Source organism: Balaenoptera ricei, chromosome 21 (genome assembly GCF_028023285.1).
Source record: "Balaenoptera ricei isolate mBalRic1 chromosome 21, mBalRic1.hap2, whole genome shotgun sequence".
Taxonomy (NCBI): Eukaryota; Metazoa; Chordata; class Mammalia; order Artiodactyla; family Balaenopteridae; genus Balaenoptera; species Balaenoptera ricei.
Window position 1 is genome coordinate 30,419,994 of NC_082659.1, and position 25,745 is coordinate 30,445,738.

Sequence of the window (25,745 nt, forward strand, 5' to 3'; positions counted from 1 at the left end):
TTCCGATTTCGATAATGCCGCAATGAACATCTTTGCTCAAATTTAATTGTAACTTTTTATGGGGAAGGTTTTGTTTTTAGAATAAATGGAATGGAATTTCTGTGCCAAATTCCAAGCAATTTCAGATGGTTAAGGGAAGTTGAGAGGAGGGTAGTTAAGAGAAGTCATTTGGAGGAAGATGCAGTAGGTGACTCGGTGTCCTGTCACCGAGGTGAGTGTACAAAGAGGTGAGTGTACCAGGAAGAAAGGGGAGGGCTGCTGGCGAGCTCCAGGGCCGAGGCAGGGCGAGCTGAGAGCACCTGGAACATTCTGCTGGGAACCTCTTTCCCTTTGTCAACCAACATGATTTGTGGCTTTGGGTTTGAATCAGACTCACTGGGACTCCGTGCTCCTCTCACTGGGGACTGGACTGTCATTGGGGTTGTTACTTCCTCCCTGAAGTCAGGGTGGGGAGGCCTTGGCTCCAGCCTGGAAAAAGCAGCAGGGGGAAAAGAGAGAACCAGGGGGAAAAGAGAGAACCAGGCGGAAAAGAGAGAACCAGGCGGAAGGGATGCGGCTAAATGGTGAGCCAGAACGCCTCCGCCATCAATCTACAATCAGGTGGTGTTTGCCAAGACTCTGTTTCTTTTCTTTTCTTTTTTTTTTAAACTTTCAGTTTATATATATATTGACTGATTGATTTATGGCTGTGTTGGGTCTTTGTTTCTGTGCGACGTTTTTCTCTAGTTGCGACAAGCGGGGGCCACTCTTCATCGCGGTGCGCGGGCCTCTCACTATCGTGGCCTCTCTTGTTGCGGAGCACAGGCTCCAGACGCGCAGGCTCAGTAATTGTGGCTCACGGGCCCAGTTGCTCCGCGGCACGTGGGATCTTCCCAGACCAGGGCTCGAACCCGTGTCCCCTGCATTGGCAGGCGGATTCTCAACCACTGTGCCACCAGGGAAGCCCGACTCTGTTTCTTTTCACCCAGACACTGGGGCAAGGCAGTCCTTCCATGAAACCTGGAGGCTGGGAAGCTGAAGGAGAAAAACTAGCCTTCAATGAACAAAATCACAAAGAAGGCTCGTCGAACCCAGCATCGCTCACCACTAACGGCTTCATACCCGAGCTGCTCTTTTACTCCCCCCCGCTTTTTTTTTTTTTTTCCAGCTAATGGGTTTTTACTAGTTTTGTCAAACTGCAAGTAAATAACCTAGTGAACTCTGTCTTTGCTGGAAATAGTCTTTTGGGAAAAAATGGTTTATTTTAGGAAAGAGGAAAAATAAAGCCGAACCACAAAACAAGGCTGCATTATGAGATTTCCAATTTTGCCGTGATTTTGTTCCCTGGGTAGATTGATGCTGCAAGGATTGTGATAAGAAGTTCTTCTATGGTAACGAACGCAAAATTGAAAGCCTACTTCAGCCCCATTTGAGCTCACACTGTTATCACTTTGTCTTTTCACCAATTACCTGTCTGTGTGTGCTCTTCACCAGCCCAGGCTCTGTGGCCACGTTCACTGCCCTGGAGATTTTGACATCTTCTTTAATTTTATTTTTGTGACTATAGCAGTATTCCTAATATTCCCACTACCCCTTACCTCCCAAAACCCCACAATCCTGTAGGAAAGGTGTACACATTTTAGGAATCAACATATTTATCTGCAAAAGGAAAAGTGCTAGTTTGCATGGCATCATTCTCAAAAATATGCAGAAGCTAAACAATGATGTTGAAATCGTCTGACACGCGTTCATATAGGGTTCCATTTCTCTGTCCTACCAATCTTCCTGGCAAACGAGACTCCAGATAACCTTGATTAAAACTTAAGATACAACCTAGAAAGGACTACAAATATATTTTAAAATCACACTTTTTTATGTCTCTAGTATTTTTCACATTCTGATAGCACTTTTAAACCCATTTAAAGACCTTAGAAGGGTCCAGGGACTGTTTGGAAGCAGTCTTTGTGCTCCAGGAAAAATGAAGGAATTAAAAAAGTGATAAATGAGGAAAACCAGACAGAAAGGATTTACACTACGTCCTGTAAGCAAGATGCCATTTGCTGTGTATTCTCTGAAAATCACTTTGCCTTTGTGGCTAATCCATGAAGGCAAACCATTATTCAGGAGATCGGCTAGAACCCAATTGTAAAGAATGACAAGTGGAACCAAGGACTGGAAAAGAAGGAAAAAAATCTCTGAGTAAAGGAAGGGGATGGGGGACTTAGAATCAGGTAGCAAAGGATTCAAGGAGAATTCATGTTATGGAGATCACACAGAACTCGAAGTTAGGACCGATGCAGTCTGCAGTGAGCGATGCTTAGCATTACTGGATTACAGTGTTTCCGATACAATGTCTCATTTGCTTCTCATGGAAACCCTAATAAATATCACTGTGTTCATTTTGTACATGGAGAAAGTGACACTCGTTTTGGCTACAAATTAGAGTAAGTGACTTGTTCGATATCACGACTTGTTCGATATCATGACTTGTTCAATATCATGCAGCTAGAAAGTGGTAGGGCTGGAACTGGGGTTCTGAACTTCTGACTCTTTTATTGGTGTTTTCAGTCCACCATCCTGCCTCAGGTAGCAACTTGGAAGTTAGAACTGCAGTGTTGTTGAGAGGTGAGGGGAGTTTGGATGGGCTCTGAGTTCAGCAAAGGAGGAAAGATGGAACTAAGAAGGGCAGGAATAGAGACGCAGACGTAGAGAACGGACGTGTGGACATGGGGGTGGGAGAAGGGGGTGGGATGAACTGGCAGATTGGGATTGACATAAATACACTACCATGTGTAAAACAGCTAGTAGGAACCTGCTGTATAGCACAGGGAGCTCAGTTCGGTGCTCTGCGGTGACCTAGATGGGTGGGATGGGGGGCTGGGAAGGAGGTCCAAGAGGGAGGGGATATAGGTATACATATAGTTGATTCACTTTGTTGTACAGCAGAAACTAACACAACATTGTAAAGCAACTATACCCCCCCCCAAAAAAATAACCCAGACAAGGCAAAAAAAAAAAAAAAAGAAGGGGTCAGTTTCTCCACACTCAACATAGAGCAGTCAGGACAGATGGAAATTCATAGTCCTGCTAATCTGCAGGAGGTGGGGCTTGATTTGTTCTGTTGCACCTGTCTGCTTGCGTGTAGCTTGGCTCTGATCAGGCTTTGGTTGGAGGTGCCGTGTGCGTGTCCCCATCCCAGGGCGGCGTTCTCCCTGGCTCCTTAGGGCAGGGCAGCTGCAGTGAGAGTGGGGCTGGGGACCTAGCTCTTCATCACAGTTGATCCTTGTTTTATTCCCTCTGCTGACCTGTTCTTACCTTTGAAGACAATTAAACATTCACTCCAGGCTAAAACATCCCAGTGGTTTCACCTTTCTTCATGAACTCTGTTTTCTAATCCTGAAATTATATTGGCTTGATGACCTTGGGCAAGTCCCTTAACCTATCTGAAACTTCACCCCACGGGACCCATAGGAATGTGCTCAAGTGTTTTCTTTTTTTTTTTTTCAGTTTTAATATTTTTTAATTGAAGTATGGTTGATTTATAAAGTGTTAGTTTCTGCTGTGTAGCAAAATGATTCAGTTACACATATATATACCTTCTTTTTAAAATATTCTTTTCCATTATGGTTTACCACAGGATACTGAATGTAGTTCTCTGTGCTCTGCAGTGAAGACCTTGTTGTTTCAAGTGTTTTCTGAGCAAAGTCCTTTTGGGCATTTGCAGTCACTGGCTATGTGTCCAAGGATTCAGAATGCCTTCTCTTTCACAGTATCTGTTTCTGCTTTTTCTTCCCAGAGTCGAAAACATGCCAGTAAAGTCCGACTATATTACATGCTTCACCCCAGGGACGGTGGGTGTCCCGCAAAGAGGCTCCGATCAGAGAATGTGAGTATCTGATGCCACATGTTATCCTTGGATAATTTGTTCTGTTTGCTAAAAACTTTGCAGGTTTGGGAATTGCAGTTATGTCCAGCTTAGTGGGAAAGCTAAGTGAGTTGAAATCGTTCGCATTAAATATTACAGAAAATATGACATGATAGCAAGTCTTTTCCTTTTTTCCTGCCAGAACTTGCCAGTATGGGGTTGGGAGACTTTTTGATGATACTGTGCTGGGACCTCACAGAGAAAATAACAGACAGAAGGGCTGAGACAGACAGAGGCTGTCTGCGGGGAGGCGGGCACCTTCAGAAGACATGACCTAAGGGCAAACCTGTCAGAAAGATCAGATGCTTTGCTTTCTACATAATGTATGTTTCCTTTGGTGTGTAAAACAGAATGCCATTTGTTCATTTATAATGAAAGCTGTGCACATCTTGCAAATAAAAATATTCAGGGCTTTGATCAGCGTTGCTTTTTCCTGAGGGAATGTTTACTTAGGAAGACAAATGACAATTAGAAAGTTGCTTTGAGGGTTTAATGTCAGAGCAAAGGGGTTCCCTTAGCCAGGCCAAGGCCAAGACTGATGAGAGAAATATTGCTTTCTCCCAGCAGGGGACCCTTTTCCTAATGAGTGGAATATTCTTACCCACCTGTGGCAGAGACCCTCCATGATAAAAACTGCCGATGAAGCACAGAAACGCCTCCCCCTTTGAGGGCTGAGAGGCTGAGGACGTAGAATTCACACCCCACACTCTCACGTGCTTGTGATCCTGCTTTCTTTCTGCTGCCGTATCGATGCCAGTCTCATTAAAAATTAATACGTGATCATCAAAGAGACTGGACGAAAACTGTACTTGTTTGTTGTCACAGAAGAAACAGAGAGAGAAAGGTCACTGCATGTGACCAGAGGCAGCGAGCCGCGCAGCTGGCAGGGTCCACAGATTCCAAGCCCACGTCTCAGCGTCACAAGATGGGCCGCTCACGTACACACTCATCTGGATGCTGTGGATTTTTCTTTACTGCCCACTGAGGAAACAGGGACACATAAGCCACAGACCTGCGGCTTTAAAGAGACTTAAATATAGTGAGAGAGGTTAACACTGTATAAAAAATAGCTCTGATGCCACAGTGTAGGTGTTTGTTAACATTTGTACAAAGCCCCATGGAGACAAAGGGCGGGTGAGTCATGCCAGGGCCGTCCGACCAGGGAAGGTGTTACTGCAGAGTTGGCATGTGAGCTGGGCTCTTTGGGCTTGGATGGGTGGTACCAGATGGAGGCATGAGAGTGAGGGGAGGACAGGTGTTTTCTTGGGTGCATCCCTAGCAAAAGAACCTATTAAGACACAGGAAGGTTGGCCTTAGTCAGCTTTTATGTGATCTCAGAATCCTGTAACCACGCTGGAGTCCCGCCCTCCATCAGCTGTCTGTTAACAGAGAGAACGGAATTAGGTTTTCTATTTCCTCTTGATATTATTCAGCGATGTATCCCTTTATTCAATAGCCATTTAGTATCTAATCCTAAGAGTCAGAAACAGTAGGATTCACGGACATTTGACAGCTCTTTGAACACAGATTATTTTCTATCCACTCAAATTCTAATTATGAATGTTGCACTTATACCTGAGCTCCTAGCGAGCGACCCATCAGGTGTAGGGGAGGAAAACCTTTCCTTTCTAGGTTCCTTGGCTGGTCTAATAATTAAACTGACATAAAACACATGAACAGAAGAAGAACAAATTTCATTTCCTACATGTGGGAGCCCCAAAGATAGGAGACTCAAGGAGGTGACCAAAACAGGCAACTTTTATGCTTTTTAGACAAAGAAGCAAAGCAATAAATGTGTGAGGAATTGACATGACAAAGACTTTTGGGCTTGGGGTAGCAAATTAGAGAAGGAATAACAAGGTTGGTTTATACAGGCTTCTCCCCCCCCCTCCCCCCCCCCCCCCCCCGCTGAATTCCGTATCTTTGGTGATACGGATGTCTGTCTACCTCCTGGTACAGGGAAGGTGCCTTTTACATGGGAGATTTATTTCCTGCTTTCAGGAGGACAAAGGATGGTCAGAGTATCCTTCTTGGACCTTGCTGTTTCTTAAGTAACTTCATTAAAAAAAATCAATATGCCGAGGTGGCTTATTGTGGGGTGGGCTTATTTCTGCTCCCCTTCACAAGCAAACAGAAAGGGGCACTGCAACTCCAGCTGTGACTTTGAGGACGCGATCTTTGCTGCTCTGGTCAGATCCATGTTTCACCCCACTCAGGCTCCGGTTCTGCCAGACTCCTTGGGGTCAGTTGATACAGGGGAAGAGGTTCAGATTTTACAGAAAGAAGCGTTTGCAAGGGCTCTTTACCAAAGGCCCCTTTGAGAACTTTTTCCTGGATTTTGAAAACTTAGCTCTACCAGCGATTTGTTGATTGAATCATTTTCTATGACTTGTTAATCATTGTCTGGAAGCAAATAAGTAAGTAGGAAAAGCAACATAATGATCTTACTTTTTAAAAGAGATGGTTGATGCCTTAATAGGCTGTATGGACATTTCACAGGAGTAATAGATCATTTCCATTAGGCATCTTGATGCATCGGATGCTGTGTGGAAGGTACCCGCAGCCCCTCTCCAGGGCCCTGAGAGTTGATGTTGGTAACTATTTGGGCCAATTTTCTCTGGTACAGCCTCACACCTAAGGGTTGAAAGACTAAATACACAAATCGACAATGGCCAGAACATATCTAAAAGTAGAACTTTGACCCACAACCTGCAGCAACCAGTCCAGAAAACCAACCCATTGCTATCCAGTAACCAGCCCAGAAGCCTGCCTGCTGTGAGTCAGACTTGTAGGAAGTCAGACCACCGTCTCTAGTGACAACCCAGGGAGTCAAAAAATAGCCCTGTAACAATAGGCCTCGAATGGCCAGGCTTGATGAATAGCTGACAGCTTCCCTAATTTCTGTCCTTGTTTCCAACTTAGGACCAACCAGAAAAAGCCAAATATGTACCCCTAACCAATCACATAGGCTGTCCCATTCTAGGTGGCCCAACTGCAGTTTCCCCAGGCCAACAGCCTCCAATCAGGGCACGGGTGAAACCTACCCCTTTTCCATTATGAAGCTCCTCCACTTCTCTGCTTGCCTTTGAGTCTCCTCCAAATGCAGGTGATGTTGGCTGGCTGTCTTGTTACAGCAAGCTCCACATAAACAGCCTTTCTTGTTCCCATTTGGTTGTTGTTTATTTCCACAGGGTGGTAAAATGGGGATGAGAATAAGAATATCTAAAGTACAGGTTCATCCTAAGACTCAACTGAACTAACCCGTTTATATAGCACTTTGTTTTCAAAGTGCTTTCTGCAGGCATTATTACTTTTTATTTATTTATTTATTTGGTTGTGTCGGGTCTTCGTGGTGCTTGCGGTGCACGGGCTTTTCTCTAGTTGTGGCACGTGAGCTCTCTAGTTGCAGCGTGTGGGCTTAGTTGCCCCGCGGCATGAGGGATCCTAGTTCTCCGACCAGGGGTCGAACCCGCGTCCCCCTGCATTGGAAGGCAGACTCTTAACCACTGGACCACCAGGGAAGTCCCTCTGCAGGCATTATTATTACTGAGCCTCTTGCCACCAGCACCTGTGATCTTGGGAGGATGTAATACTTTGGTCCACTTGCCTCTCCAGTCTTGCCTGTTCTCCCACCTCCCCTGCTCCCAGGGTCTGTGGTTTGCATCGTAGTGTTACTTGATCGAGAACACTTTTATGGCTGCCCCGAATATCCAACAAAAGGAGTGTTTCTGAAAATAGAAAACTTGTTGTTGATTTTCCAAACCCTGACCACACATGAACCTTGGGCCCACAGTGATCCCTAAAATTGATGGGTAATGGCAGCCTGGGAATACACAGTAACTCTGAATTTACCTACAGATGAACAGAAGTGCCTGTTATTTTTCCCAGGGCCATTGCCATTTCTATTCCAGGTCATTTGACCTTTTGTTGTCGTTGTTGCTTCTTAAAAACTTAAATTCATTTCTGTCTTCTGGCCTTTCCAGCATTTTAAATTCCCTGCTTTACTCTTTAAGAATCCTCATTTGGGTCTTCTGTATTTTTTTCCCGGAAATTTTAGAGCAAGACATTTTCCCCTTGAGGCCACAGAGTAAAATTAAATGCGAAATAAATTGTTAGAGTTGATTGCCTTAGAGAAATGTTCAGGAATCCCACGGGCATTAGAGCCAAAAAGGACTTTAAAGATTATCTAGTCCATCGAGAGCCTCGGTTTTCTACCAATGGTCCTTTTTATTATCTTCTCACTCACGGGTCACATGCTTTGAAAAAAAATTGTCTGCTTGGGAAACAGCACTTTTAAGTTAAAAAGGTGATTTAATTTTACTTTTATTTTCATTCTGTAAAGATAAGTAACTGCCAACCCAAATTGCCCCTTGGTATTAAATAAACAGTGTTTTTACATGGAATTAATGTAATTTCTTCTAAGTGGGGAAACTTGACATTTGGTTAGTGTGATTGAACTTATCACTCTTAAATATTTATATGGTTTCCCTTAGGTCTGAAATACTCAGCGCAGCTTGAGAACCTCCATTATCACGTTCACAGGTCCCTAAATATCCTGGGTTTCAGGTTGGGAGGACTTGATATAACCTCCCTCCCACCCCGTAATTACAAAGGTGAAAATAAGGCCCAAAGAAGTACCATGACTTGCCCAAATTTGTCAGGCCTGAGAATAAGACCCTCCCGGCTTCCCTAAATCTTATTCCTGGGCTTCTTCCACGTATCTTGAAATTGTATCTCATTTGGAGTCATGGAAGCCATTGCTGGGTCCATAGCCAGAGAATATTGCTGTTCTGGGGCAAAGTAATAATAGTAACTGGCGCTTATCAGGTGCTTCCCACTTAAGTTCTAAATGCTTTATATACAACCACACATTTCATCCTCACACCTCCTGTGTAAGGCAGGAGCCAGCATTATCCCCAAGAGAAGCAAACGGAAATAGAGATTAAGGCATTTGACTCTGGTCCTACAGCTGGTGAGTGGCAGAGACAAGGCTGGGAAAACACGAAACACAACAAAATAAAATTCCCTCTGGCCCTGCAAACTAGCTGACCATGCCACTCCCGGAGACAGGTGGTGAGCATCTACTAAGTGCTGGGGGCACAAAGATGGAAGGGCATGGAACCTTCCTCAACAGAAATCAGGATCTAGTCGGGGCTTCAACGTGCAAATCATGTCTTTTCATACAGCGTGCTAGGCACTACCCTAAACATATGTCCAGGCTACCATCAACAACAATAATCAATAAACAATCTATAATAGGAATAGCAAAGAGTTTTATTTGAGCCCAGAAGACACCCTCTCAGACAACTCTGAGGAACTGCTCCAGAGAAGCTTGGTTTTCAGCACAGTTTTATGTCTTGTCGGAACTAAGAGCATCAAACAAATCAGGATACCTTCCTTCAAGGTTTCAGAAAAACAAAAAACAAAAAAGAAGAAAACCCACCACCACATAACACAGTGAGTCAGTATGGCCTTGGCGCCTGGGAAGGGGGTCTTATCATGGAAGGAGCGCGAGCATTGGTGTCCCAGGAAGGGAGACATTTCATCTTTATTTTTAACATGGACATTCTTTACTTTTGGTCACTGTGCCCTTTTCTTTAATAATTAAAGCAGATGTACAGTGTAGGTTTGATAGGCCACAAACAGGCTGTTTTAGTTAGCATAAAATTCAAGTTATCTCCTGTGTAAGCCAGAATGACTTTCCCGTACCTCAGTATGTGAAAATTTCTTTTCTCACTACCATCTGGGCACAGGGGAGGGGTCCCCGATCTCTCCTGGCAGGACGGGGCAGGACAGTGTTTCCTGGAGAAAGGGACCCTGAGCTGATTCTTGAAGGGTGGGATGTGGATGGTGCCAGTGAAGAAGGGTGGGAAAGGCCTCTCCTGAGTGTGGCCTTGACATGAGTGATGTCTTCAGGGAAACACAATTCAAAGGTATTTCTAGATGCAAAGTGCTAGCGGGTGGCTGTGTTCGTCTCCTTGGGCTGCTGTAACAAATGACCACAAACTGCTTGGCTTACAACAATAGACATTTATTCTCTCACAGTTCTGGAGGCTACAAATCTGAAGTCAAGGTGTAGGCAGGACCTCCTTCTGGAGGCTCTGATTGACAGTCAGGTCCCCGCTTCTCTCCTCGCTGCTGGTGGCTGCTGAGAACGCTTGTTCCCTGGCTTGCAGCTGAGTCACGCCAGCCTGCTCGCTTCCCCGTGTGTGTCTCTGGGTGTCCTCTCCTCTTCGGAAAAAAGACCCCAGTCATTCGATTTAGCACTCATTATAATCCAGTGTGACATCATCGTAATTACATCTGAAAAGACCCTATTAACAAATAAGGTCACATGTCCGAGGTGGACCTCAATTTGGGGGGACAGTATTCTCCCAGCACAGCAGTAGAGACAAAAGTGGGGATTGGATGGTAGACAAAGGTACAGACCCATACTGTGCATAATATTGACATTTACTTTGTCAACATTTTCCATTTTCTCGACTGGTCTGCTGCCGAATGCGTGGGGAATTCTCAAAGAGGGGTGCATCTACTGAGGATGCAGTGCCTTGGCTTCCAGTTGCACATTTAGAGCTAGAAGCGGGGATTCTGTCCCTGGCTCAGCTGCCTAGTAGTTGTACAGCATTGCTTTGAACTCTCTAAACCTTCACTGCCGTGGTTTTATAATCAGGGATTACAATGACTGCCCTGCTTGTTTAGAAGCTTCCTGTTTGCGAAGCTGTGTAATAAACGGTAAAGTGTGTGTAAAATGTTCCTTCACGGGATTCAAAAAAATTATTTGTCTTATTAGTTCCATTCTTTCATCTCTGCAGTGCAATATACAACTTCTATCTTCCAGTTAGGGGCAGGCTTACTGTGCACATCCGGAAGACTCGAAGAGCAATTAGGAAATCCATAGGTGTGACTTCATATTCATTTATGTGTCTTAAGCCAGGGGTCAGAACATAGCCACCGGCCAAATGCAGCCACTACTTATTTTGTAAGGTCTGCAAGCGAAGAATGGTTTTTACGTTTTTAAGTGTTTGTAAAAAATCAAAAGAAAAATAATACATCGTGACATGAAAATTACATGGAGTTCAAAAATTAAGGCTCATAAATAAAGCCTTATTGGAACACAGCCATACTCAATCCTCTCCATACTGTCTAGAGCTCTCCTCACATCACACAGCAGAATTGAGTAGTTGCAGTGGAGGACTCTTTGTCCCACAAAGCCTGCAATGTTTACTCTCTGGCCGCCACACAGGAAATGTTTGCCCACCCCTGTGTGAAGTGGATGATTCTGGTGAAGGAGGAGGTGAGTTGTCATCCCTCTGGGTGGCTATCTCCCTACTCATAGGAATGATCCCTTTGGAACATTCCAGACTCTAAAGCTGCCTTGTCTTCTGTTCATTTCCAGAGTTTCGTTTTTATTAGGGCCCAGCAGGTTGAAGGTTGTAGGGAATAAGGAGTATCATTCCCAACCCCTGAACAGGAACTTTGTTGCTATTTTGCTTTGTTTCTTTCAATAAGATAGATTGAAATTTACGAACAGTTTATGTTGTAAGAATCAGTTTGAAGTCTGCCACACTGTGGAAACAATGAGGATGGTTTGTTTCTTGGGCCATCTTCCCACCCAACTGAATTTATGGTAACCAGGACTCCTGAGTTTTCTGAGATAGCCCTGATGTAGAATATTTTTTCTTGTCACTACAGATCAATGATATGTCCTGAGAAATCTAGTATTTCCTCTCCAAACTGTACCCAACAGGGGAGTAACACTTTTGTTATACAAACACACAGATGATAATTTAAATGAAAAAACAGATGTGAATGTGTAGTATGGCACTTGAGCTGTATACAACTTCCTAGGCCTGCGACAAGACCTGTAGCTTGGGAGTCCGGTTCTGAAGCTCATTTATACTAAAAAATATATATCATAGTCATTACTTCCATCTAGAATCTGATTCAGAGGAGAGGAAAGAATTCCCCAAAATGACAGCTATGAAAGTAATTTTTTTAAGGTGGAGGTAGTATCATGGGTGTTTGATTACTGTCAGCCTTGTGGCCTCCTCCTGTACTCTGTAATCCCATTATTATATTGTTATCATTGGATATATCCTCTCCTTAGCAGAAGACTTATTAAGCCCTTTTTATGTGTCAGGCCCTTTACTAAATACTTGGTATTTATTTCATTTGAACTTTACAAGTGCAAGTAGGAATCTTCATTGCCTCCATCTTAAAAAGATGTGAAAGCTGAAGCTTAGGTCAAGTATCTCATCCAAAATCGTACACCTTGTAAGTGATACAGCCAAGGTTCAAACACAGTACAGTTTAGCTCTCGAATCTGAGCTCTGAATTACTATATATTCTTCATTTACTTAATCTTTCATATTAATTGGCTGTCTACCAAGAGTCAGGTGCTGTGTTAATTACGGAGAATTTAATAGCAAATGAAACAGATACAGTTTCTGTTTACAGTGTTTACAAGATAGTGTGGGAAATGGACACTAATTTAAAAAATCATACAAATATCTAAATGAAGGAACGTAATGGAATAGTAGAGAATGGGGAAATCACAAGGCCTTTGGCAACAGGGAAGTCTTCTCTGAGTAAGGATTAGTCAGAGCAGTGAGGGGAGACAGGAGAATTCCAGACAGATGGAACAGCATATGCAAAGCGTCTGCAGTCAGAGAAATCACAGCGTTTAAGGAATAACAAGAAAGCCAGCGTGGCTAGAAGCCGTGCGGTGAGGTGCAGAGAATGGATTGATGGAAACAAGAGTGTCATCTACTTTGAACTGTCAACTGTGTGACTTTCAATTGTTTCCTGTGTTGATGAAAATCATCCATAAACAGTCTATAATAGGAGTAGAAAAGAGTTTTATCTGAGCCAAACTGAGGGCTGTAGCCCAGAAGACAGCTTCTTAGATTACTCTGAGAAACTGCTCTGGAGAAGCATGGATTTCAGCACAGTTTTATGTCTTGTCAGAACAAAGAACATCAAACAAGTCAGGGATACATTCCTTTAGGGTTTCAAAAAACCAGATCAGCACGCACACAGCGAGTCAGTATGACCTTGGCACCTGGGAAGGGGGTCTTATCATGGAAGGAACACCAGCAGTGGCGTCCCAGGAAGGGGAGGGACATTTCATCTTTATTTTTAACATGGACATTCTTTACTTCTGGTCAGTGCACCCTTTTCTTTAATAATTAAAGCAGATGTATAAAGTAGGTTTGATAGCCACAAACGGGCTGTTCTAGTTAGCATAAAATTCAAATTAAGCCAGAATGACTGCCCCATACCTCAGTATGTGAACATTTCTTTTATCAACTGAAAGAGTATGGCCTTGGATGAGGGTGATGGCAGTGGAGAAAAATGAGTGATAAATAGATCTGAGGGACAATGAAGTAGGTAAAAATGGATGAAGTGGATAATGGGTGTGAAAGAGACGGTGGTTTCTGAATGACTTCCAAGCTTAGAACTTACACAACTGGATGGTGGCCGCTCCCACCCACCTCCACCCTACCCCCCACCCCCGCCACAATAACCTTGAAGTTGTGACCCAGAGACCAGAAAGACCTGAGAAGCAGGGAAGAACGTGACGAAACCCTTTGTCCATGTTGCTCCAGGCTAAGCAGGGCTAAAGTGGCGTAGAGGTGAATTTGCCCCCAGCCAAGGGGTATGGGGCAGCAAGGGAGAGGGACCGGAGGGCTTTGTCCTCAGAGCTTCTTCCCAATCAAGCCTTTCTACCTCTCTGATGGAGGGTGAGGACACCCAGGGGCCAGCCCAGGGCGTGGAGCCCAGAGAGGCACGGGCTAGAGGTGCCCTCCTGGTGTGCTGATATCCAAAGGCAGGACAGTGCGTTGAGTGAGTTCAAGACAGTCACCAAGGGAGGGGCTGCAGACAGGACAGTTACCAGAACCCCGGTACCCTGAATGAAGGATACCAGCAGGAAGTTATTGCAGGCGTCCAGAGGGGACACGGAAGTTGGCGGTAGTTGGGTGATACGCCTCTAGCAGGAGGACTGGATTATTTAAAAGGTGGGAACAGTTTAGGTGTGGTCTCGGGACCTAGGTCCAGTGATTCCCAGGGGGTCCATCCCGTTCTTCCTTTGTTTAAAAGGCAGAGATGGTAGGACCCAGAGAGCACGATTTTAGACTTCTTGAGTGCATGGGCTTTGCTTACTCACCTTTGTACCTTAGCACCTCACACAGAGGGGTTCCATAAATGATTGTTCATATCTTCATAATAAGCTATTGCCCCATTGTTTTTTGCTTTAAAACAATTAAGACTTAAAACACTAGTTTTAATTAAAAAAATGATCATTTGTATAGAAAGTCTTCTAGAACATTTCCATGAAATCATAGTTTAGTTATACACCTATCAAAGTGGCCTTGTTGAAAGAATATTTTGTGAAATTGGCTTTGTTGAAGAAAATCTGAGGGTTATGGCCAGTTTGCACAAGAATCTTGACCAGGTTCTTGGTCCCATGGGGGTCACATTCAAATAGGAAAAACCCAAAGAAAGGGAGAGGCAGGTCCTTGGAGGGCGTGCTCTCATAGCACAAGCTGGTCCCTCCGGCAGTTGCTTCTGATAACCGTCTACACGTCCTGACTCCATCCTCCCCCTTGGCAAACCCTACTGCCCTCTCAGTGGACACCTCTGCTGCTAGACATTGCCTGCCTTCACCTGTCTGCTTTTGGAGGCTTGATCCTATTTTACCAGAAATCAAGGCTGTGTGAGCCCGAGTTGGTGTGCAGCTCACAGAGGTAGATGTCCTTCCCAGATCCCAACCCCCTTTCAGCCATAAGACAAAAGGGACGTGATAGTCGGGAAGTCCTTCTCTGGAGGACAATTTGGTGCTGCCTCAGGGGTGAAGAGGTCGAGAATGCCTCCTGGGTGACCTTAAGACTTGGAAGGGTATGGATCAAATTCCCTAGTGTGTGTCTTCTCACTTTGCACACCACCTGGGCCCTTGAAAATGAATCGAAAGATATTTTTGTTGAGGGTAGTTTGAATAAAAGAATTCTGGTGACCACAGATTGCCAAAGAGCTGTTTGATCTGTGAGAGTCTCTCTCCAGCTGATTTCAGCTCTGAAATGTTAGTTTCTATGTTGCTCTGAAATGTTGGCTTCTATGTTGGCTTTTTTGGGGGCAGGTAGCATGGGCACACGGGAGCCTCCAGGCACAGGTGACTCGCTGGCACGTGACAGCTGAGATCTGCAGCTCTCTCCTCCCTTTCTGCTGTGTCTCCTCTTTTTAGGTGTCTGTATCTCAAACATATCTTCCCTGTCTCAATTATTTTTTTCCCCTGATAGATAGATTTTCTTGGTTAACATGCTAGAATCTCACAAAACATCAGTTTGTTTTTCTCTGAAATCCCAACTCTATCCTGAAAATTTTATCACTCATGTTTAATCAGATTTCTTTCCTTCTGTGTCTGGGTCCATTTATCTTCATCTCTTCCCTGGCTGCAGGGAGGGGTGTGAGGGCATCTGGCCTCCCTTCCCTGCTTTGTCCTACAAAGCCCCGTGAGTCTGTACCCTCGTGCAGCCGTGTCATAAATCACACCTGCTGTCACCCTGTTACATGACCCCCAGTGCCCGTTCTGTTTCTCCTTTGTCACCTCTGGGCATTCCTCACGCTCAGAATATTATTCTTGCAGAACAAAGAAGTCCGTTTCCTTCACTACCTTCTGGCTTGCAACCGTTTGGCTCCGTTTATGTTGATGTGTTCATTTAGGAATATATGTATATTTTTCTTCTTGCCTTAGAACCGGACAAGGGGTTGTGACATTGGAATACAAGATACATTTTAACTTCATGTGGCCTAGACTTGCTGCAGGTCATGCTGAGACAATGATGAATGTCTCCTGTTAAACACCGGAAAGCCTTGCAAAATACATTTTGAAAATAGGGATGATGCACTGAGTTCTACTAATTTGCAGTAAAATGGCTTTTTGGACTTGGATCCAGCGAACCTCACTCATGCACCTGCCCCATATCACAGACTGAGCTGGGAGCTCTGCACATGTGAGCTTATGTCAGTCTCAGAACATTGTCTCAACCTGAGCATTTACTGTGCCCGTTTTACAAATGAGATAAAGAAAGTTTTGGGGGCAGGTCATCTAATTCTTTCTCATTCTCCCACTTCCCGGTGGCAGGCTTTGATGCATTGACTTTCTTTATTTTTAAGAACACGCTTTCACTCCTGGCTCAGCCATTTCATATATCGGTGACATCGGTAGTGCTGTGTTCCCATAGAACATTCTTTATGGGAGTGACTCAAGGAAATCTTCCACTCAGAGCCTGCCGTGGGCTGGAGCAATGTTTGGTGGGACATCCCAGTCACGTTCTTTGTTCCCCCAGGTCCCTACTAAGGGTTGATGGCCTTACAGACCTATAGAAAACCTGAGGTTTTAGATGCTGAGGTGCCACCTGATTCAGTGTAATATGAAGGAAAAGTTGTAGGCTTTGGGAACTTCCCTGGCATTGAATCTGGCCTCCAACTTCTGCTAGCTGGGTGACCGTGGTCACGTTTCTTAATTTTTCTAAGACGTAGCTTCCTCATCTGAGAAATGCTGCCAACAGCCCATATATTCCAGGACTACTGAGAAGAATACATGTGATAATGTAAACGTGAAGTAGGGAGCCCCCCAGAGCCTGGTGGGGGAGAGATGCCCCACACCTGTTACCTTCTTCTCCTTTCTAATAGCCCAGATGATGCTGAGTGTCTTCCTGCTGCTGCATTTGATAGGGGGAGAAACACATACAGACTGGTTAGAATGACCTAGTGGTGAAATTCAGTGGTCTGTATCCAGAACTAGACGCTGCTGAGAGATACGTTTTCTGTAGAAGCCCTAAGTGATGGCCAAGGAACTAGACAAACCGAGAGGAAATATTGCAGTGTCCAATAATAACATTCTTGTTCGAAGGAACCTAAACTAATTCAAAGGGTGAAAAATATGGTGTTGGTATTTGCACATCAGATCTTTGCTTGGAGGAACACTTTCATCTTGTCCTGACTTGGCCGCTATCCAGTCCCCATCATTGAGGCTAAGCGGGAGAGAGTGAGATGTTTGGAACAGCTGCAGTGACAGCAAGCACACCCCTAGGTCACATGCGTGGTGTGGTTGGTTGTGCTGTATTCCCTTTCCTCCTGCTCACGGGTGGCATTATTCAGTCATGGCACAGCGACTTTAATAGATATTAAAAATGCAGCTGTTTAAGCATGTCATTCTTCAAACCCCATCGAAACTCTCTCTGGAAGCATATGTGAGCGAATGGTGCAGGGCTGTTTCCTACTTGCAACAGGGATTGTTCCTCTTGATCTGTGACATTGTATAGCCAAATAGCCCTGTAATCATTTATAATTCCTCTATTAGCTTTGTCTTTTTGCCAAGTATAGTTAAAAGAAAAATTGTGTAGATAAGGAGATGATTTTTATTGTAAATTCCTGATGGAAAAAGGCATTTTTCTTCAAAGTTATTAACTGGGTTTTACAGCTGACCTTTCAAGGAATGTCTATGGCTTCAGATACTCAAGAACTCAGCAAATATTGTCCTCTGTATAATTTAAATAGTCATTATAGTTTGGGCTATAAGCACTGAATATGTATTGTAAGACACAATGTTGGTTTTTTAAAATTTTTGATATTTTATTGTAAAAGAAAAATGTCTGTTTCCTTTCTACACTGAGTGTTGGTTGACCTTTTCTTATTAAATTTCCTCATCACAGCTGTACATAATCCTAGAAGGTCACTGGTTGGCATTAGCAATCCCAGAAATGAATGGTCATGATGTCACATCCTAGAATTGACAGATTAGTTTGTTTGATCTCTCATTACCCTTCTATCCATGACTGTAATGGGGAATGGAGAAATTCAAGATTGGATTAAGGCCTGAAATTTCCTCAACACCAAGAAATAAGAGTTGTGAGTGTGTCTCTCCTGCCCTTCCCTCACTCCATACAGGCTTGGCTTTTTTTTTTTTTTTTTTTTTTTTTTGTGAGCATTGTGACATACTGTCCTGGGCAGTAGTTCTTTGCTTTCATGGCTAATGATGCAAAAAGGAGAAGGGAAGGGGAGAGAAAGAGAAAAAAACAGGACGCTATCAAGACAAAAGTAAAGTTAAATCATAACCAAAGAATATCTGAGTTTGGAAGGGATTTCAAGGTTTCTCTGTGGAAGCCTTGTCACTTAGAAATAAAAGAGAAAACCTATAGTCCTGTCTGCATTTCACTTGGACTTCAAGAAAGGCTGAGAGATCTTGGACAAGTCATTAAACATTCCTGGATTGTTTCCTTGTCTGGATTAAATGATCACTTGTTGCTTTCCGAGCTTCATCAAATGTGATTTAAATATTCTCTGGAAACCAATATTATGAATCATAAATAAACTGATTCGTAAATAAATTGTTTACCATTAGAAATATTTCTTTCATTTTCTAATGCAATAATTATTCATCTGTATAATCCGGTAATAAGTGCCAATTCCAGATAGAGAGTCAGTGGTGAGCAAAGCCAGACCCAGACAAGATCCCCCTGCCCTTGGCTGAAAATGACAACCCTGATGAATGCTGTGGTGAGTGGGCATGGTGCCAGGGGAGCTCATTAGGGGAGATGGCCTGTCTGGGAGCTGGCAGAAGGTCTCTCTGAGCAGTGATTCCTACGTGGCACCTGAAGGGTGCATAGGTATTCACAGGTAAGGAGGTAAGGGAAGATCATTCCAGGGAGAAGGAATCACATTTATGAAAGTTTGGGGAGGGATGGAGAGAAGGCGAGCCTGGCAAGGGCAGAACAACGCCAGGTATGGTGGTAAAAGAGGCTAGGGCAGGCACTAAGTAGGAGCCAGACCACTGATGCTTTTAGGGGAAGGCTGACGATGTAATGGACCATCCCAGCCCATCCCAACTGCGATACGTGTGCAAGTGAGAGGGCACTATTCATAATGAAACTGGAAAAATAGGTGTAACCCACTATGTATGATCAAGGGCTCTATTTAAAACCTACCAAAAGAAGTTTTCTTTTTACTTTACGTGGAATGAGAATCGTCAATGGATTTTAAGCCATAAGGCTGAAATGATCACATGTGGCTTTCGAAAATCAGTCTGTTGCAAAGTGGAAGAAAGATTGCCGAGGGCCTCAGAGGGGAGCAAGGGGACCTGCCAGGAGTCTGTTGTAGAGGTTTAGGGGAGTTTGGACTGGGACAGAGCAGGTGGAGATCAGAAGTGAATAATATGAGAGAATTTAAAGTTAACATCTTCAGTGATGGAGGGTTGATTGCAGTAAGGGTTCTAATTTGTTTCCACCTCCTTGTATACACACCCTTTGGCATCATTCTCCCAACCTGAACCAGGACTAAAATAGGCAATTTGCTTTGGTAGTGGAGTAGTAGGAAAAGCACCACAAGTAGAGACATGAAACACACGTGTCCACTGCCCCGAGACTTGTGACGCACTTGGATTCTGGCAACCCATCTGGGCCAGCTGACTGGAGGATGGGAGGGCACGGGGAAGGAGGTGGGGGCATCCCAGTGGAGACCACCAGAAACCTGAGACCCAGCCTAACAGCCGACTGCCAACGTGGAGAGTAGGCAAGCCTGGCTCAGACAAGGAGAACCGCCCGGCTGAGCCCTGTCCGAATTGCCCACCTGTGGAATCTCAGACTAGGGAAATAGTTGCTGTTGCAAGCCATTACGTTTTGGTTTGGTTTGTTACATAGCAGTAGATGCAGAAGTTGTTACTGAGAGAAAACTCTGGACGAAGACCAGATTTGCATAAACCCATTTAGTTTAGACATGTTGATTTTGAGGAGCTATTGAGATATTTTGGAGGTGATGTCAACCAGGGGTGGGGATTTGTGTCTGGAGCTCAGAGGAGAGATTTGTGTGGAGATATAGATGTCTGTGTGTGTGTGTGTGTTTGAGAACCTCCAGGGAGAGGGTGTGAAGAGAGGGGAGGAGAGGAGGGGAGGGCAGGGGAGGGCTGGGGCAGGAGCCTGGAGACCTACTGCTGGGAAGACAGTGAGGCCTCAGAGGACATGTGGAGGAAGCAGGCAGAGTAGGAGGAAGATGGGAGTGTGTTGTGTATGGGAGGCTTAGCTGGTTACCATCAAAGTCACGGTAGAGGATGAAATCAGCTATAGAACAATATCTTTTTGCATTTTACTACTTCAATATTCCATAAAACAATACCAAATTGTCCATTTTCTGTTTCCTTAAGAGGGCAAGTTGAATGATGGGCGCTAAGAAATATGAAATGTCCCCTTGCTTTCTTCCCTTCTGGCACATGAGGTGGAGGGACAGAGGTTTTGATGACCTGCGGGTGTAGGATAAACATTCTCTGGCTGGAAATGGAGGGGCGTTGCCTGGCAGCTCTGGCTCTGGGCACCGTGTGTAGCAAGGGATAGGCCGCCTGTAATCCTTCTTCTGCACCTTTGTTCCCTCCCAGGGCCACTGTGCTTGACTCCGAGATACTCTCCTCCAAGCCTTGGCTCGGGAAAAGCTCTTATACGCTCATTTATACTAAGGTGCAAATGACTGATATGCCTGAGTCATTTGTTCTGCTCAGAAAACTAAATTTTAAACATGAAGAAATCTCTCTCTATTCTGGGAAATGCAGTTATGTGAATGTGGGGAACATGGTTTCATATACCACTTCCTTGCATTACGGCCCTGCGGTTTGCTTTTATATATTGAAAATAGAGCCCCATGTTCTCAGATTGTGGACTTTTGGGTGTTTTCAGTCTAGAATAAGCATGCCTCATGGACTTTTCTTTTCTCCTCACAGAAACTCGCTTCCCCTCCTATATGTCCTTTTACGATCTAATGATACCAGACGTCTTCCATTTTCTCAGGCTGCAAACTATTGAAATACGTTCAGCCCCGCTCACCTGCCACATTCCGATCCTGTGATTCTGCCCTGTCTGACCCTGCTCACCCCATCTCGGTCCCTTCCTGCTGTTTCAGAATGAGATCAAGCCGTCATCAACTCCCACTCGGCCTAATGCCTTTGCCTCCTTACCCTTGTTCTGTGTCTATCTTTGCTTCTATCCAGCCTAGAAATTTTGTTACGAGAATTGCCTTTCTTGTGTCTTGGTCTGATCTTGTCCCATCTTCTTTATCTACCTTTGATGCATTTTCTTGTAGGATAAAACCTAAACTTCTCAACAGGGCACCTGTAGCCCCTCCTAATTTAGCTGCCTAACTAGGGCTTGCCTCAATCGTTATTTTAGTTCGAAGTTAGGTAGGAATTGCAAGATACCAAGGGCAAGTCCGTCCAAAGGATTTCACTCTCCCTTCATTCCCCATTCCCAGTTTACCTTTGTGAAGATGCAATGCTTGAACTGTGCAGGGGGTACTATATGCAAGGTGGGTTTGCTCAGTCACTCACGTGGAGGGACACTGGTGAGTTACAGCTGGGCGTAGCCAGGTGACTACATTCAGGAGAGGTGCTCCAGGTGACGGGGGTCTGATGGCATGTGTTTTTTCACTTAGAACAGAAATGAGGGACCACTGGATACATCTTTTCACATTTCTTTCACCTCATTTGGGACACTGATGAGCAGGGTGACCCTGATATTTCACGGAAACATACAAGGAATGAAACACACAAGCCTGATAACTAAACCAGCTGGGGGTCTGCAGCGGGGTCGTGCCCCTTGGCCTCTCCTCACCCTCACACCACTTCCTAGCTCCCTGTCTCCAGCAGGCTTGCCTTCTATCTCTACCGGCCAGGGACCCAGAGTCCTTGGTGTGTTTCGATATAGAAATGGAGCTGGCAGACGCAATCTGTGCACCAACCCCTCCTGCTTCCTGCGAGAAAGAAACATCCAAACATGCAGCGCCAGAGAGCCTGGGCCCCAGGTAGGAGATTGTCTCCAAGGGGTCCTTTAACAAGACCTTATTATCCCACCCCGTCACCCTTGTGGACTCAGCTCCTGGTGTTGACCCAAGGGAACTCTAAGATCATGTCAGGTCAGATTCTCCTCGTTCCTGGAAGTGGTTACTATGCATCTTCTTTCTTTTTTTAAAGCTGGTCACCCTCCTAGAAATGAGTGCCCGTTCCCCCCCTTCTTTGCCTGAAGAACCCCATTTCTCACTCATGGTCCAGCTCGGAAAGCACCTGCACCTCAAAGACCACCATCACCTGGGGGCCCTCTGCATTCTGTTTGGTGTGTGTGTGTCTTTCTTTTTTTTACTAAGGACTTCCCTCTCTATGGTAAGGTCCAGAAGGGCAGGGAATATGTTGTTTCCTTTTACATCCAAGATACTTAGCACATGGGTGGTGAGTGAATAAATGAACAAGAAAGTAACACTTGGGTTTGAACCAGACCTCTGTCAGTGCAAAACATCGTTTCTTTGCAAGCGGATTACTTGGCCCTTAGGAAATGCTTAGTGGGACCCTCAGCCAGGGCAACCTTGGATCAGCTGTCTGGGGCGTCTGCCTGACATCTTGGGGCCATTAGGAAATACTCAGGAAGGAAGCTCCCTGTTCAGATGTCATCACCAATTACTGCTTTCAGGTGTTAACTGAAACGACCCAATTAAGCAAATGTTTTAAAGCCTTGAATTCTTGTTGAGCAGAGAAAAAGATCAATTATTCAAAGGCTCCTTTTAAAGAAGAAGGCATTTGGAGGACACAGGAACCACGTTACATTTTGCCTCACGGGAATAGCTGTGTTATTTCCCTTTCTGATTATAAAATGAGATACAGTGATTCTTATTTTCTACATGGTTTTATTTATTTACTTAGTTTAGTTGCAAACTAAAGTCCCACCCTGAGAGATGTCGTCATTAACTGTATGATAGAGATCCTTTCTGGTTTCTTTACTTTGATACACCTGCAAATATACGTATATATAAAAAATATTTTGAAAGTTGCATTTCTATATACAGATATACATCTGTATATATGCATACATAATATTCATATATAAGCTATATATAATATTTACATATGAATTGTATGTTAACTATGTTATATATGTATTTTGGGGGCAAAAATGGGATAACACTATAGATAATGTCTGTGTCTTGCTTTTTTATATAATAAAATAGTTTAGTCAAATTCCTATGGCAACACAACACATATATCTTATTTTTAATGCTTTCTTTTAAATGTTATATTGAATGAATATTCTGAAATTTAGTTAATCAATTTCTTATTAATGGATATTTATGCTATATCAAAATTTTAACTATATTTTGGTCCACTTGTACAAGTGTTTATTTAATATCCTCCTAGCAGCATTTCTGTGTTATAGCCTTTTGATATGTAGTCTAAGGCTAAGGCTATTGCCTGCCAGGAAGATTGTACTGACTTGTACTCCCACTCTCAGTGTATGAAAGTGTCCATTTTACTTCATCCTCACAAATACTAGATGTTAGTAATCCTTTTAATCTTTGCTAATTTGGTAGATAAAAATGAGATTTCATTATTTGGTTGATATAGCTTTAGTTACTAGTGAGGTTTGATTATCATGTGGTTATGTCCATCTTTTCTAAACATTCATAGCTTTTTCTGAATTTCATAGTATGTCATTTATCCTTTACTCACTTTTACTTTTTATTCTATATTATCCCCCTACCCATTTGTGAAATTGTTTTCTAGCTTTGAGTCCAGTACTGTTCAAATGAGGTTTTGCTAAAGGACATGACACGCCAAACCAACCGAAGTGGATTCTGCCAGAATGTATGAAGTAGTTTAGAAAGAGGAAATTAAAATTTGGGGGAGCACCTTTGAATTTGATGTCCCTGTAAGTCAGCTAGAAATTTCTGCCCCTGCTTCTCATTCCTTTAACTTTTCCCCCAGTCTGTTCATTTTATCTGCACAGAAGCTACAGCATGATTTTTTAACCACGGAGCCATGAACTTTCAAGGGAATCTGTGGATAGAATTCTAGAGATTTGTGAACTTTGATGGGAAAAAAATTACATTTTTATGCGCACTGACATCTTGAGATTTAGTATTTCTTTCAATTATACATGTGAGCAACAAACCGTAGTAATAGTAGCAATTCCTGACACCAATAAAAACCACCAATATTTTGAAATCACATCACTGATGTTGAAAGCATCCTCTCTTTATTACAAAAATGTGAAATATTTTGTTGGTTGTATTTCACTACAATTGGGTTATTCTGTAATCTTGTGCATTTTGCTTTATACACTTAAAAAGATTATTTTGAGAAGGGGTCTGTAGGTGTCAAGGCACACATAGGTTAAGAATCCCTGAGCTGGAGAAAGTGTCAAGGTTACTGGAAGATTCTTACTTGTTCCTGCGTAAGGTTCCTTCTTTGCCCTGACCTCTCCTTTCCCTATATCATTCCTCACTCTCCTGGATCCCTGTCCTAGGCCCCTGGAAACTTTTCAAGTGTTATATCAAATATATTAACATCTACCCTTGTTTCCCATTAAATACATTTTTATTATAAAAATTTGAAAGAATTATACTAATTGTATTTTTTAAATCACTTGGTTATGAGAAAGTTATTTCATTTACAACTGACTGCGCTTTCTTGACAACTATTGTACTTACTCAGGGGTTCTTGCAAAGCAGGCGAATCTAACATACAAATTGTTTTCTAAATGTAACGAAATTTTTATGAGCCCTAAATTTAACAATTAATGAAGTTGACACAATGATACGTTTTTGTACATTTAATTAAACATTTAGCAATAGCCATTGTGCAGTTTGCTTTCCATATTTTGGAGCCAATCTTTTAAAAGTATGTTTTGTAGGTTCTGGAAAGCCCCTGGGCCCTGAGGCTGGTGCCTGTAGTGCCTAAAGGGATATGGTACTGCCTGGGGGTGTAAATCAACAGCCTTTGTACTCAGCCTTTTGTCAGACCATGTCCTTTCACCTGTTGCCCTTAACTGGAAACTCCCCACGTGGTGGGCACTCTCCTCCCACCATCTACTTCCAGCCTCATTCTGTCCACACACGTCACCCTACAGCTCTCCTTTAGCTGATGCCCATGGTCTGACCCTGTGAGGTCTTGGATCGCTGAGTCTACCGTCCAGACACTGCCAAGAACAACTTTCACATCCTTGGAGACAAGCCATCCTGCGTCCTGACCTCCTCTAGGCTCCTTTGCAGCCAGGTTTCAACTTTGTTTCAGGGTGTGGCCCCAGCTCCCCAAACAACATCGTCATTTCTCAAGAAGTTTTTACTTCTTGGGAACGAATGAATGATCTTTGTCTTCTCATTGCCTTAGTCGTATTCCTTCATTATTACATGGCACGTAACCTTTTCTGAAGTATTAAAATGCAACATAGAAACTTCTAATCACATAGGGGAACTTCGTATTCCCCCAGTTCTCCAAGTCCTAACTCCTAGGATACCTTGTCTTTACTGCATCCGTATCTCCAACACCTTAACCCTTTCCTTTTCAACCCATCCAGCGGGCACCTCTTCGCTTTGCTTTTTTCAGTGCTCTTTTGCCAGAACCTTCATTGCCCCGGCTACAGCAGCAACCGTGGTACTTATATTAATGACTAGCGTCACCCAAGGCATCCCATGCGCCAGACTCTAAGCTGAATGTTTCACGTGCGTTGTTTCATGTTACTCTTCTGTGGGTACTATTACTCTTTTCATTATAAAAAAGCAGCTGAGGATAAGATAGATTAAATAACTTGTTTAATAGCACATAGTTTGAAAGTTACAGAGCAGAGACTTTATGTCATTTTCCATAATCTATATTTATATAGGGAGATATATCTGGATAAATCTGTATCTCTGTCTATGTTTATAGATAGAGATGTATAATCAGACCTCCCTCAAATTCACTTACTTTCCTTGAGCACATTTATGCCGATTCCTCATCTTATTTACTTCCCACCCACCTGGCCAATGGCCCTGCTGA

The 25,745-nt window shown here is 43.7% G+C and overlaps 1 protein-coding gene across 1 annotated transcript in view; it reads left to right on the plus strand.

Moving 5' to 3' along the window:
• ZMAT4 (zinc finger matrin-type 4) overlaps positions 1–25,745 on the plus strand; it is a 345,324-nt gene that overhangs the window by 119,719 nt on the left and 199,860 nt on the right. Inside the window, exon 3 of the mRNA XM_059909471.1 lies at positions 3,776–3,865. Within this exon, the coding sequence (XP_059765454.1) occupies positions 3,776–3,865 (90 nt within the window). The remainder of the gene's footprint in view (positions 1–3,775; positions 3,866–25,745) is intronic.